This window comes from Lathyrus oleraceus, chromosome 5 (assembly GCF_024323335.1).
Source record: "Lathyrus oleraceus cultivar Zhongwan6 chromosome 5, CAAS_Psat_ZW6_1.0, whole genome shotgun sequence".
Taxonomy (NCBI): Eukaryota; Viridiplantae; Streptophyta; class Magnoliopsida; order Fabales; family Fabaceae; genus Lathyrus; species Lathyrus oleraceus.
In genome coordinates, this window is record NC_066583.1 from 128,880,993 (window position 1) to 128,896,900 (window position 15,908).

The 15,908-nt window shown below is 35.6% G+C and overlaps 1 protein-coding gene across 2 annotated transcripts; it reads left to right on the forward strand.

The window, feature by feature from the left end:
- Positions 1–6,265: 6,265 nt before the first annotated feature.
- LOC127088286 (pentatricopeptide repeat-containing protein At3g18970) lies at positions 6,266–8,580 on the forward strand. 2 transcript variants are annotated; one of them, XM_051029212.1, is made up of 3 exons: positions 6,266–7,742; positions 8,030–8,221; positions 8,338–8,580. In XM_051029212.1, exons 1-2 carry the CDS (start codon positions 6,365–6,367, stop codon positions 8,203–8,205), a joined length of 1,554 nt encoding a protein of 517 aa, XP_050885169.1. In that variant the 5' UTR covers positions 6,266–6,364; the 3' UTR covers positions 8,206–8,221; positions 8,338–8,580. The 2 variants fall into 2 exon arrangements, with proteins under 2 accessions (XP_050885169.1, XP_050885170.1); XM_051029213.1 differs by lacking the exons at positions 8,030–8,221; positions 8,338–8,580 and having other exon boundaries at positions 6,267–7,887.
- The last annotated feature ends 7,328 nt before the right edge of the window (positions 8,581–15,908 follow it).

Here is a 15,908-nt window from a genome sequence, read left to right on the forward strand (position 1 = left end):
AGTTTTCCGGTATTCAGACCGATGTGGCACTCAGGCCAGTTTTCCGGTATTCAGACCGAAGTGGTATTCAGACCGAAGTGGTATTCAGTCCGAAGTGGTATTCAGACCGAAATGGCATCCAGGTCAGTTTTTCGGGCATTCAGGCCAATCTCTCGGTGTTCAGACCGATATCAATACTCTCATATTCTGATGTCCAGTATTCATACTGACGAGCGGCGTTCAGGCCATGGTGGTTCCTGTGTTACCATTTATTTTGGTATCCAGGTCAATCTTCTCGGTATTCAGGCTGACTCTCACCGTACCATACGGGTTTTTATTTCATGATCACCTTGTTGCCGATTCTGACGAGCACTGTTAATTATTTTCCATCGGAGTGCAAATTGTTCGTCTGTTCTTGGTATTCAATCACTCTTCACCCTGATCATCTGAAAGTCGAGGTTGTTCATATCGACAGGTTCACAGTGGATTGAATAGGGACAGTTGTAACACCTCAAAATTTGCCCTCCTCTTCTTGGGACTAGTTTAGCATATTGCATTTCATGTTTTAGGATATTAGGCATTTGCATATTGCATATCATGTGAAAATAAGCAAGTCATCCTCTAAGGTCTTGTCAGAGATGGAGAAGTTGTATAGTTCAAGCCTGAGGGTCTTATTGAATTGATCACCAACCATCTGAGGGTTTGTGCTTCAATTGGGGTTTTCTTGGTTCTTCAAGGAGGTTGAGCATTATCTTGATTGCAAGGGTATATCACCATCATCATAGTTATGTCCTTATCAAAGGTTTCAGAATTCATGCTCAGGTTCCTTGGGAGTAGGGTTTTAACCTCTGGTCAACCCTAATCAATTGCACTCTTTCAATCAGGGTTTTGCAAGAAGATGAGGTATTTGTTGATGATGAAGATCACATGGTTATGTGGAAGAGCTTATTGGAACTAGGGGTTCATTTCTGAGCCATTTTCTCAAAAGGTGGAGGCTTAAGCTGATCAGAGCACTTCTAGATCATCTGTCAACCAGAAAGTCAACAGAAAGTCAGCTGAGGGCTAGGAGGTGGAGAAATGGTTTGAGACACTTCATTCATGTCCCAAAGAGTCTTATTCATCATTACAAACACTTATCTTGAAGAATTTGAGGTCAGATCAAAAGTTTCCAAAAATGGAAAGTGACCTGTAATTGGAAGTTTCCAAAAATGGAAAGTTTTTGGTTCAAATTCAACTTGATTTTACATCATCAAAAAAGCTTCAAATGAATTTTTGTCCAACATGAAAGTTGAAGATCTTTCTCTCCCATTTCCAAAAAGTCCAAGATCATGAATTTATGATGAATGGTTGAGGAGATATGATCAAATCATTACCAAGTGTGCTTGAAACTTCAAAAGGCCATAACTTTTGATCTAAAGCTCCAAATTGAGTGCCTCTTTTTTCACTTTGCTCCTTATGACATATATTTTCCAAATCATTCATGGCATTGCATGAAATTTCATCATTTAATCATTTGCCCATTCATGACCATTTTGGAGGGAAATTTGCAAATTTGAATTTGGTGCATCATGGGAACAAAATACCATTGCCAACATGTGCATGAAGTGATTTTAAGTGAATTTGATCATCCATTTGCTACTGTTCACGTGTGCATTTGCATGGCACCACCAATTTTCCAAAATTTGTCATACACCTTATTTTTGCCTAATCCTAATTAACTCATGACTAATTGTGATTTGGATGTGATTAGTAGAGCATATATAAGGTAAATCATAACAGAATTGTTCATAATCACAAATTCTAGATCTAGATCTCATTTTCCCTCCAAAATTTCTCTCATCTCAAATTTAAATTTTCTCCACACAACCACACATTTTCTTGATAGATCCATCATCCTCATGACATTTGGAGCATGATTCATCCATTTTTTGTGGAATTTGAGCAAGGTTTGAAGCATGTCAAGCATATGAACACATCAATGGCAAGTGCAAATTGAGCAAGATCCAAGCATCTCCAAGCCTCAATTCATTCACAAAGCTTCATAACAAGAGTTAAGGAGTGGATTCACACACTTTGAAGGCCTTGAACTCACTGTTTTGATCACTGCCATTCCAGGTTGGTGAAATTTCGAGTCTCTTAATTCTTAATTTTATGAACATGATTAGATAGATCTTTGCTCGCTGAAAATTCTGATATAAAATTCATGAAAATTGGTTGAGAAATGACTAAGTTATGGTGAATTAAAGTTTTGAATGCAAATGAGTTTTCCTTCGATTCTCTTTGTTCATGATGTTTTAGACTGAAATAGTAGTGGATTTGGATTGTACATATTGAGAGCTTTCAATTGGTATAGGTATTACAAAAATCTGCAAAAAAATATTATTGGTGGTTACTGTTCACCACCGTCTCAAGGTAGGAGACGGTGGTTTCCACCTTGAGCGCCACCGCCTGCAAACCCTAGGGGCGGCACTCCAAAACGGCGCCGTTTTGTTCAGCAAGCATGAACATGCTTCGATTCTCCCTGAGTGCATTTCCAGATTTTCATTTTAATTTCCTTGCCTTTGGCCAAAAACGGCGTCGTTTCAAGTCTAGCGCGCATCCTCACTTCGATTCCCATCTCTGGCGCTTTTTCAAATTAGCCTCATCATTTATTTTTCCCTCCAAATATCATGTACATATGTCACATTTTATTTCATATTTTTTATCCAACTTCCAAAAAATCATAACAAATTGAAAAATGATCCAATTAATTCCAAATTTTTTCCTACATGATCATGTGTTTGTCTAGTATTTTATGGTGTTGATTTTATGATTTTACCATGTCTGGATTTTTAATTATGTTGAACTCATTGAACATGTACACAATTATGCCATGCTTCATTCTTTCTATTGGGAAATGCTCAATAATGATCCAATTGCCATGAAATTTTGTGTGATGATTCCTAACATGATGCTTGACCTTTGAGGCTTGGTTTGGTATTTTTCTCATTTTTCATCTCTGTTTTATGCACATGATTGTATGGTGTGACAATGTGTGTCACACAATTTGATGTTGATCTTATTCATTTTCATTGCCATATCAATGAAGCTTCTCTGATTATAATTTTTAACATGATGATTGTGCTTGACATGTTGTATGCACATAAAAATTTCCAAAATTGTTTGATTCATTTCTGTTTTAATATGGAATTTTGATTCTTGATGATCAATTGTATGCTTTGAAATTGCCTTTGCCTTCTCATGCTCATGAAATGACTTTGCTTAATGCTTTTGACTTGGTCCTTTTTAGGACATGTTCTTGCTTGATTGTAGATGCTTCTTGTTGAATATCAAGTTCTGTTTTGACTTTTTGATTCACCTTTGACCCTAGGCTTTGCCCTAGGGGTTTGTACTAACATTTGAGCTTTGAATTTCAGGTTCAAGCATTCATCTCCATGATTGATGTTGCCTCATCATTTGAGCTTGGATATTTGCTATGTTTGCTAACCTTTGGTTCTTTTGTAGGTCCTTTGGTGAATCACTTGAGTGTTTACCTCTTATGGCTTACATGTTGTACATATTGGGATTGTCTGTCTGTTGTTATCTGTTAACTATTGTTTGGTTGTCTGAATGTGAATATTGACTTGTGTGATTTTCTTACAGGTACTTTAGCCGCTTTAACTCATTATTTGAGTTGCTTTACTTTGCTTGTGGTTGGCATACCACTTAGGTAATCTCTTGAACTCCATGTAGTCTGGAAGACCTGCTATCTTTGGCAGGCACCTGTCTGAAGCCCTCCTTAAGAGGCCATGTTCTTGATTGTTTAATTTTGTGCTAAAGACCTCAATGAGGCATGGTTACATGTAAAGACCTCCTAAGTGAAGAGGCATTGGCAGATAGAAGGGATGTGCAATCCATCCCCTGCTATTCAGTTGAGTCTTTCATCTTGCTCGCACTACGTGCTGATGCATTTTGAATAAACACCCGAGATCTTGTATATAGAGTCGGTCATTGTGGAATAGAGTTCCTCATTCTGGACTCCCACACCTTCTTTGATTCAAGCTCACCCAGGCCCGGGTTAAGAGCTGTGAGGTCTAACCCTCATCTCCCATTTCATCTGCTCACCCTGACGGTCAATGTCAGTGGTTAAGAGCCTCAGACACCCTTTCCAGTGTTGGCTTGTTTGTCGAGGTTGATATGACCCCTTGACTAAAGCCCAGCCTTGTATGAGCCGCTTGTTTGCATATAGCGTGTGATGATTGCTTTCGATGTTTATCTGCTTTTGCTTCTCATCTCCTTTCTGTAGGAGTCGTATGATCAACTTTCGAGGAAGTTGAACGTACGTAGAGATAGACTTGAGTTGACTCACTGCCTGTGTGAGTCAAACTCTTGTTAGAGACCTCAACCTAGGGTTATAATTTGCATGATGACTATTAGGCTCGAGTCAGTCTCCCTTTTAGTCCGTTATTCCCTTGGTCTCTGGTTAGGAGAAAGTTTCTCCCCTGTTAAGGGGAACTACGTTGCCCTGATCCTCATACCAGATGAGGTACGTAGGCAGGAGATCATGCGAGATCTCTTCGGGCAAACCCTTTTCTTTTTTGCGTGTGTTTTGCTTGACAGATATCAGGCTCGAGTTCCCGACTCCCTATTAGTCTGTGTGTTCACCCTTCTTCTTTTTCAACCCTTCTGCTTTGTGTATGTGTTTGGAGTCTGATGTAAGCCCAGCGATTGGCATTCGGTTTCCCGTTTGTGGTTGGTTGTTTGGAGTCTGATGTAAGCCCAACGATTGACATTTGGTTTCCTGTGTGTGTTTGTTTGTTTTGTGGAGTCTGATGTAAGCCCAGCGATTGGCCTTCGGTTTCCTGTTTCGTTTGTGTGTTCGGAGTCGGACGTAAGGCCAGCCATTGGCAGTCTGTTTCCATTTGCGAGTTTCTTTTGACGTCTCAGCGTCTTTGCGTGTGTTTTGTTTCGGCGTGCGTTAGCCGAACTACGGTAGCTCTGATTCTCATTCCTGATGAGATACATAGGCATAGGATGCGATATCCTAGCGAGCCCGTTCCCGTTTCCCCGAACTACGTCGACTCTGATGTTTGTTTCTGACAAACTACGTAGGCCCAGGATGCGACATCCTGCCGAGTCCCCTTCCTCCATCTCCTTTCACATGTTTGCTTATTCCAGTGTGTGTGCATTTTTTGAGCAATTATTTAGCAACCTTTTTCTATTCTTCTGAGCGTGGATCCCGTCGAGTACGACGGACGTGAGGGGTGCTAATACCTTCCCCTTGCGTAACCGACTCTCGATCCTTATGATCTCTGGTCGTGAGACCATTCCTTTCCAGGTTTACTTCGAGCGTTTCGTTTCCCTCCTCCGGGATAAATAACGCACGGTGGCGGCTCTGTGTCTTTTCCCGCCGGTTGTTTTTCGCGTTGCGACACACTCCAACACCCAAATCAATTTAGAGTTCAAGATACTGGTAGTGAAAGTGGAGATTAGAGATTATGTAACTTAAAATCCTTTATACAGATATTTATACCTTGAGCTTGGCGGAGTGGGCTAGACAATAGACCTCGTGTTATTGGGCCTTTAGACGACCCAGAGCAATAGGTCTTAGATCCTTGACATGAGCTAAGTAGTGAATCCTAAGTCTTTGGTCGACACGAAACAATCAGTATTGATTCTTTAGCCGACACTGAAATAATAATAATAATAATAATAAGATATATATATATATATATATATATATATATATATATATATATATATATATATATATATATATATATATATATATATATATATATATATATATATATATATATATATATATATATATATATATTCTTTTATTCTTTTTAAACATTCACAATTTCTTTCCACTATTTTATCATACTACTCTATCACTATATCTATAATATTTTTCTCCGACCATTTTATTAATTAATTTATCAACAATCAGCATAATTTAAGTTAATAATTTTTTTCTTTCAAATTATCCATTCTATTTTACTAATTCATTTTCACTTCAAATACATATCCTATTGTTATTTTACTTTAAACATTATCACATCTATAAAGAACTTAGACAATACACTCTAATTTTTATACAATGTTTATACACTATAATTTTTTCATACTTTTTTAAATTTAATTTCGGCTTTAGCAGTTTTTCTTTTTGCTTAATATTTATTCAACTTCTATATCCATCAACGGTTAATCTAAATTCACATTTTTGTATTTTTTTTTCTATCTCGTTTGTCATATATTCAAAATGTCCACATAGTAACATCACACAATGTATTAATAAAAATAAAAGTTTATTGTGTATTCAAACGTTAGAACCAATTTCCGAATAAGCCAAGTGAAAACAAAACACATTCTTCCAAGAGTTTTTCTAATCAATCATCTCATGTCAATAACACTTCCAAGACTCAAATGCATTTCACTCTTAAATTCTCTTCCCAAACAAACCTCAACAAACAACAACATTAAACAAATCCACGCCCAACTAATCACCAACAACCTTAATTCCCCCAAACTCTTTGCCAAATTAATCAATCACTACTCTTCCACTTCACCAAACCCTAACTTTCTCAATTCCATATTTTACTACTTCCACACCCCACATTTATTTCTCTTCAACACCCTCGTTAAATGCACCCCTCTTAACCACTCAATTCACCTTTTCCAAACCCACTTCTCAAAGCAACTCATTCATTTTGATCACCACACTTTCAATTTCATCCTTGGGGCTTCTGCTCGTTCCCCTTCATATTCAACGTTAAAATTAGGAACACAATTGCACTCCTTAATCATAAAACAAGGTTTCGGTTCCAATGTTTTAGTTCCAACTACGTTGATTCATTTCTATGCTAACAATAGAGATGTTAAGTCAGCACGTAAGGTGTTTGATGAAATGTCTGACAGAACTGTTGTCACGTGGAATGCTATGATTACTGGTTATTGTTCGGTAAAAGATGGAAATGGAAAAAGTGCTGTGGATGGGTTGTGTTTGTTTAAGAAAATGTTGATGGTTGGTGCGAGTGAAGTTAGACCGAATGATAGAACCGTGGTTTGCTTGCTTTCTGCGGCTTCTCAGTCGGGTATGATGGAAATCGGTGTTTGCTTACACGGGTTTGCGGTGAAGCTGTTGTGTAAGGTTGAAGATGATGTGTTTATAGGAACAGGACTTGTTGATATGTACTCGAAATGCGGTTGTCTTGAGAGTGCTTTGTATGTTTTCTGGCGGATGAAATTGAGGAATGTTTTGACTTGGACTGCCATGACTACCGGGCTAGCTATTCATGGGAGAGGGGAAAAGGCATTGGAGATTTTGTATAAGATGGGAGATGATGGCGTGAGACCGAACGAAACGACTTTTACGAGTTTGTTGTCGGCTTGTTGTCATGCAGGCCTTGTTGAAGAAGGGCTTCGGTTATTTCGTGATATGGAACCGAAATTTGGTGTAGTGCCTCGGATACAGCATTATGGTTGTGTTGTTGATCTTCTTGGAAGAAACGGAAACTTGAACGAGGCTTATGATTTTATCATGGCAATGCCGATTAGTCCGGACACTGTGATTTGGAGGAGCTTGCTCAGTGCTTGTAAGATTCATGGGGATGTTGTGATGGGAGATAAAGTGGGGAGGTTTCTTCTAAAGTTTAAAGAGAAGAGTTATGAAGATTTAGCTCATAAAAGTGAAGATTATGTTGCTTTGTCAAATGTCTATGCTTCAGCAGAAAGATGGAATGATGTTGAAGTTTTAAGGAAGAAAATGAAGACTAGGGGTATTTTTAATAAATCTGGTCTTAGCTCAGTTCAAACTTTGAGCAATGATGCATTGTAATTAGCAATTGATATTGGATTATTATTTTATGAAAGAATAGTATGTTAGCAAGACAATGATTTTGAACAAACTGTTACTTTCCGCAATTCATGATTTATGGTTGGATCGTGCTATTCACTTCATAAAGAACATATTTGCATGACTATGTTAGTAGGAAGTAGGAACCATTACTGTAATGATTAAGCAAGAAATCACTTGCTTTTGTTACCATTCCACCTTTCATTGCAGGTTTGACAAGACCGTCAAGTCCTTGTGTATTATCTGGGCGCAACATAGAAAGCTTGAATGATGACACTTCCTGGACTGGACCGAGCATTTGTCAGCGACTTCGTTCTTTAACGGCATCATTCACCCTGGGGCATCATTTCTCATTTTTGAGGGTTTATATTTTACTTGGTGGATAAGAATGGTCACTCAAAGGTATGTTTTGAATTTCTAATTCACTTGTGCTAGTAGTCAAATTTAAAAAAGATGTGATATATATATCAGGTTTTCCTCTATTGAATAATATTGCATCTGATTATTCTTTATTGCAGATTTGCAACATCGAATCCATTAGATGTTATGGCCCTCTGTAGGAGTTTGTTCTACTATCAAGTCTTGCCTGTTTAATACATGTATATTTGGAACTTATGGAAAATTAACAAAAATGTACTTGTCTAAAATCATGTTAACAAAGCTATTTTATGAATAGAAAAGTTATATAAATTGCAACTGCGAGTATCCTATGTGTTGACATAAATACATGTTACACACACCAAAATGGCTACTATTTCGAAGTGTCTATCTTTGCTTAAGATTTTATAAATTGGACATAAATTCTTTTATAAGATTTGAAAACAAGTGTCTCTATTATACATTACTCTTTTTGATATTTCCTAATTTTTTTTTCTCAAATTTCCAATAGAACAGTTTGATACCGGAAAACTTTTCTATTCATAAAATAGGTTTTCATGTCAGACTTTAACATTTCTTAAGCTTTCTATTTGCCATAGAGATCATGAAACACTGTTTCCAAAATTGCTTAATTTGCCGGTTTTAGGACGGTTTGTTTTGGTTTTTTTTAAAAATGATTTTTATGGTGTTATATATTTAGTGTAAAAAAAATTTATAAGGAAATTTTTCATAAAAATTTTAAATGAAAAAATTTGGTTTGAATAGTTATTCTTAAAATGTTATTTTAGGTATTTCATCATTTTATCGAAACTTTTTTTGGATATTAAAATTTTAAAAAATCACTTAATTTTTAAGCTATTTCAAATAGCTTTTCATAAAATCATTTTTGAGATATAATTTTTTAAAAAAATTATGATTTTGACTATATTTTGATCTTCAATAATGTATATTTATGTTATTGAATGAACAATTTAATCTTTTAATTTAGGAAAAATAAATTTAGAACAACTTATAATATTTTGAAAAATATTTTTGTTAAATCTATTTTCAAAAATATAAAGAAAATATTCATCTTGCAGCTAGGCAATTTTACATTTGGTGTTGACGATAATGACCGTGCCGAGCCATTTTCAAATTTCAACCGGTTGAATAGTTTGCAATTGTATTGTGATAGGTGCACGAACTCTTTGCATATCAAGCGTGTGTTTACCGTGAAATTTAACGAACAAAAATAAATTTTAATTTATTTAAGGGATTAAACTTGAAAATATCTCAACATATTTTATGTGAACCATGAACTTTAAATGATTTTGACATAAATTTCGAAATGTGTAATTTGAAAGTAATAACTGAAAATCGAAATGAAGTTTAAAAGGGATGATTGGAATGTAAATTGAAATCGAAATACATGTGAAAATAAAGAAAAGATTTGAGTATAAAAAACTTTAATTTGTATACAATTGTGGACCCCTAAAACTCAAAGTAAACGCTACTTATATACTAATCATAAGGTAACAACCGTCTATAAGGGTCGATTACACATAACATGCCACGTCTTTAATTCCATGCAGTCTTTGTCTTCGACAGACTTCCATGTGTCTTTTAGTAACAGTTTGATCTTATCCACATACACCTCATTCAACCGCGTAGAAAATATCTTGAAACTCTGAATTTTACTTGTAAGTTCGGAGTGCGCCTAAGAGAGAGAGGGGGAGTGTTGAATTAGGACCAATTACAAACTCTGGTTTTAGAGACAAGTTGGTTCTGATTTTTCTGGTTTCGTGATGAGTTTAGAAAGCAATAAAGGAAGAAAAATAAAGAACAAAAGGAAGTATCCTAGTTCCCCTCACAATCCAAAGGTATGTTTAGTCTCCTTTCAACACGAAAGAGATTTTACTATTTGTTATGACTTGTACAAGACAGACACAATCACCAAGAACAACCTCTTGTGATTCATCAAGTTGATATGAAAACAATCCTCTCAAACTCGACTCTCTTGCTTCCAACAATCCTGGACAACAAGGTGTTTACAATCAATTCTGAAAAATATTAAGTAAAGAAAGTATATGACAATGTATCAATCACTATGGCTGATCTTCTTTTGCAAGCAATTTATAAGGATATATTAGTGCACAAGTGTTTATGAATATGAGATGAATTTTCTGGACTGCTATATATGAACAATGCAGAAAAATTCTTAATGAAAGTTCAAAGATCAAAGCACTTGTTTGAAAATGAATGTGTATGAGATTTCAAATTACAATGGAAGAGGTGACTTTTGATTTATGAAAATATGAATATTTATATCACCTTGACACCTCTATGAAAGAGTGTGATTCAATGGAAATATGCAATGGTCAAAGGATGACCTTTGGAAAACGTTTACTTTATAAGACATGTCTAAAATCAGCCACTGTTTCAGGATTTTTCAAAATCTCGAGACTGAAATCGATTTCCCAAAAGGGGGTAATCGATTTCCTGAGTAAAATTTTGGTTCTGGCAAGTGGAAATCGATTTCCTGAACTGAAAATTGAATTTTGGCAATTGGAAATCGATTTCCTGAAAAGGGGTAATCGATTTCCTGAACTAATTTTTGAAAAAAATATTTAGAAAAATAGTATAGAAACAAAGACATGTGAGACACAATGGATCATGCATGCAATGAATATTTGGATTAATTTTGAGCACTAAGTTATCAATATATATTACATGATTGTACCTTAAAAACTCAAGATCAATGCTAGTCTTCAAAATAAGTCTTGAATCCTTTGATGCTAGCTTTCACACATTGCTTGAAACTTTTTCCATACTTTTGGCATGATCACTTGCATTGAACTCTGTCTTCATTAAAACATATTGGATGGAGAGTCTTGACTTCACATTACTAAGTACCTAACTCTTTAGTCCAGCTACGATTTCGACCTCAGTAACATTCCATGTTGACAAGTCGTATTTTTCGAAATCCTCATGATCATTATTCACCATTTTAACTTTACACTAAAGTCATTATTGCATGACTTTTATCACATTAATGCTAGTGTCAAAAATTTGAGATAAAAAATTATCCATCAAAATGCCATGTTTCAATTTTAGATAAGAATAAAGAAAGGTGACATTTTAGAATGTAGTTTCGACACTGCTCCAACTTCTTCACTGATGTCATTGTCATCATTACCACTTTACTACGCGTTGTCATTTTCATAAAAAAAAATCTTTTCAGAATCCCATCATGGCTCCTAGTTTCTGGGAGATCATGCTTTTGCATGTCTCATTAATTGTTCCACTCACATCAATTCCTCCACCTCTTACCAATTATCCCATTTCTCAAGACACGAAACTGATCCATATTACCATGCGTCTGCCAAGTGTTAGATACTGAGACGGAAAACAACTTATAAATACCTCCACAACACTCTATTTTCATCTTCTTCACTTCTCGATTCCAATCGTTCTGCACACAGAAAAACCCTTTTTCCTTCACAACAAGCTCTACAAACTTCATTAATGGTAGCTAGCGCTTCATCCAACAAGTTTGACACTGGAAAAAAATCCAATGGCTTACACGATTTTTCCATCAGAAAATGATGAAGGGAGAGATTTTGTTCCCGAACCACCAATGTTTAAATAGAGAATCTCCATTTGGAAAAAACAGGTACTCATTCCCTTTGTTCTTTTTGGCAAACTGGTGGCATTCTTAGGACCATACCAAACTGCTAAAACTCACACTGAAAAAGTGAAGAAATTTTTTCTATGTTATCCCATCATTATGCCTTCAATGTTCGAAGAACGCTCTCTCGATTTATCCTTTATGGAGACGCTTGTGCGTGTCTTTTGATCTGCACCTCCAACTCAAAGTAAAGAATACCTTTTCTGACTTAACAAAGTCGAAAAACAAAAACAATGGGAAGATTTAGGCATCTTCGATATGATACAAATTTCTCGAACTGGCCCTAGGTATAAACCAACCATGTTACTTGCATCAATCTTCTTCTAGAAAGGCTCGACTAACACCTTTTAGTTCCCTTGTGGAATGCTTACGCCAACCTTGTTCGATGTAGCAGCCATCACGGGACTAAACTCTCTTGGCAAAACCTTCACCCACACCATAGAAACCAACCACAAATTCGTTATCGAACACTTCAGCTTTAAGGACTTCATAATCGACCACCATGACAAACAAACCGAAGAAGTCTCTGACCAAGAGCACATAGCTTTCTTGACCCTTTGGCTTTCCTACTACATTTTCTGTTCAGGATCATTACAAATATCTGAAAAGTTTGTCCCTCTCGCAATTCAACTCCATGAGGATTAAAAAAGTTTCCCTAGCCAATCTCTATCAGTCACCTGGGAATACTTCTTACAAGTTGAAACATCTCCCCGAAAGCAACAAATCACACCTCGTCTTTGGCCCTTTATGGCTCTTGTAACTTTGGTTGAACGCTACCTTCGAACCTAAGTTGCACATAATTGAATCGAAAGCTTTACTTGAAGAAACCAATTGCAGAAGTATCGAAGGCACCAGACTTGCCTTAGTCACTGCTTATGACAATCCTTCCCAAATAACATTTATGAAATATATCAACCTCTTTCTTGAGTCGACTACTTTTGTTTCGACCATGGTTCCTTTTGTAGACAGATGTTTTGGTCCAACTTAGTTTCGAAACAGGTTCCCTGGAACTGCTGATTTTGGCTACATTGGCTACCAACCGAATTTAGTGGCTACACAATTTTGTTTCATCCAAATGTTGGCAAGTTCGCTTTAATATTGGGAAGCTAACATTTGTTGACCAAAAAGGAAATTCACTCTGACAGAGTACAAAGATTGCATGTCCTTTTCTCGTCAGCAAGTTCTCAAGTTACATATCTTCCACTTCCATCCATCTTTCTTTCTAATAGTGGAATTCAATAAGTGGTGGATAAGCTACTTTCAAAGCCACTTTTCTAAGAAGAATTTCTGCAAGAGATTGTCGACTGCATTCTCTAACTTACAAGGGAACCCAGAAAAGAAACATGTATACATTTAGTCATTTAAATTATTTTCTTTAATACCTTCAATTTCTCACATGTTCTTTTTATATATGAAACTACAACAAAAGGCGGCACCATGGTCGAAGACCCTTCCAATGTTGGTGATGACAAGAAAAAAAAAGAACCTCAACAGAAAAAGGTGAGTTTTTTCTTTCTTCATACTTTAGCTAATTTTTCAAATAGTTCTAATATTTCCTTCCTTTCAAAATCGAAAATGCGATTTCGACTCTCCTGCAACCACCAAAATAAAGAAGAAAAAGAAATCTCAAAAGGCTTCCACAACACAGATACATATTAGATTTCTTCTTCGACGACTTTAATTGACAGCGATATTAAACCATCTTTTCAAACAGGCTACTCAAAGACCCATAGAAATTGTGGCTGAAGTCGAAAGCTCATAGGACAGTGAAAAAACTCTGATTTTCTCAAGGCCCAAACCAAAGACTCCCTCCCAATCAACCGTCAGCAAAAAAGGCGTTGCCCCCAAAATCATCCTTCTAAAAACAACAAAAACCTCAAATGTTGATCCCTCCAATAAAGGTAAAGGAGTAGAAAACTTGCCTATTGAGGAAACAGTGCGGGATGAGCCAAAAAAATCCCTCTGTCAAAGAAAATGATCCCAAAGTATTGCTTCGCATAATACATACTTTTATTCTTTGATTTTTAACTTAACTAACCATTTTTTATTTCTAGGAACTGTCGAAACCGGATGAAAACATGGTGGACGAACCAACAAGTATCCCTCGTTCGATCCCTTCTGAAACCTTCTGTCATATTCATTGGTCGGAATTTATTTACTCCAACCTCTCTTCTGTTCATTTAGAAAACAAAGTAACTGGTGAAGATACATGTGTCCCTACTGAACCAACCCATGAGGCGGAGACTAATACTGAACAATTGTCTCCTCAAAAAATCGAAGAGCTAGATGATATCATCGCTTCTGTTTATGATAATTTGTCTTCCGACCAATCAACAACAAAAAGTCTTGAAACGGTGGAACATGAACAATCCATCCCAAATGTCAAAACTGTTCCAATAGAAAAGGAAAATCAACCTGCCATGTAACGGAGAAAGAAGGCCAACCTACTGTTCATGACTCATCATCCAACACTTTTATGAGTCAAGAAGAAATACTTGCTCTGAATATATATATTTTTGATTTATTTCTAATTTATCTATTCTTGCTAATGTCACTTTTTTTTGAGATGATGGCTTTGAATTCAGTTTTTCTTATGTGTCTACCTCTAACAATATCGTATTAAACGGGGTAGAATACCACTCACAACACTTATTACAATAACTACTTCTCTTTATTATCAATTTTTTAAAATTCATTTATGAATTTAATCTCAAGGTTAACTTTAGGAAGGTCATACTTAATAGTTAAACTTAACCTTTCAATTTCATAAACTCTAATAAGTTATGTCTATCATTTTTGTATTTAAAATAATTTGGTGGAAAATTAGTCGATCTTTCATACACCGTTTCACCGAATCACAATTCCTGACAATCTAAGAGCATAAATATCGCCACTGTTTCACTGTTCATACACAAAAAAACAAAGTTTTAAGTGTAAGAGATAATGGATAATTGAGCAAAAATAACGTTTTCTAGTTTTCTAGATAGTAAATGTTGGCTAATTTGTGAATATTTTCTAAGTGTCAGTTGGATTGTCAACAAAAAGAAAAATTACAACCGCTATATTTTATTAGTTTCAACAACGATTATATTGCTACATGTAAAAAAATATTAACAGTAATTTTTTTTAATCTCATCAATAGATACTAATTTTATTACAATTTACATCCACAATTAATCTATTTTTGAATTATTGATTTTATCTTATTTTAATTTTTTTCTTTTACATATTTATTTGTCAATGGATCTTAATCAACATAACTCTTTATCTAATTTTATGCAAAATTGTGGTAGTCCTCCTTCTAATTCAAATCAACAAAGCAATCAATACTTTAGAAATGCACCTTTTATCTCAAATTCATACCATAATTCAAATTTTCAAAACTCTCATTTTATCCCAAATCCACAAAATAATTCACACTTTGGAAATTACTCATTATATACCACCTTATTCATATCAATATCAACGATTTACATCTCAATCAACTAACCTCACTATGCCTCATGGAGCTCAAATAGGTAGGAGTGGTGTGCAATCAAATGATCAAGAACACGGAACACTATAACTTTGCACTTAAGGTAGCGTAGAAACTATTAATCTTGGTGAAGAAGTTGCATCCACACCGGTTGTGAATACGCATAAACAAAGGTTCCAACAAAAAGAGGATGAAGTTTTCATTCAGTCATGACTCAACGTATCAAATGATTCAATTGTTGGGGTTGATAAAAAAGAAGATAGTTTTTGGAAGAGGATTGGAGAAACTTACAACAAGTATCGTGACATCAATTACAAAGAGAGGAAATTGATGCAACTAAAAGGTTGGTGAAGAGGGACATGATCAATTGTTCAATGATTATTTTTCAGAAACTCTGGTATACACGAATAAGCAGTTTCGTCAAAGGTACTGAATACATAAACATGTGTTCCTTCGTATTGTTGAAGCTCTGGATCAACATGATGAGTATTTTAGAATTAGTGTTGATGTAACTAGTAGATCAGGTCTTTCACCACTACGTAAATGCACAGCTGTTATCCGTATGTTGG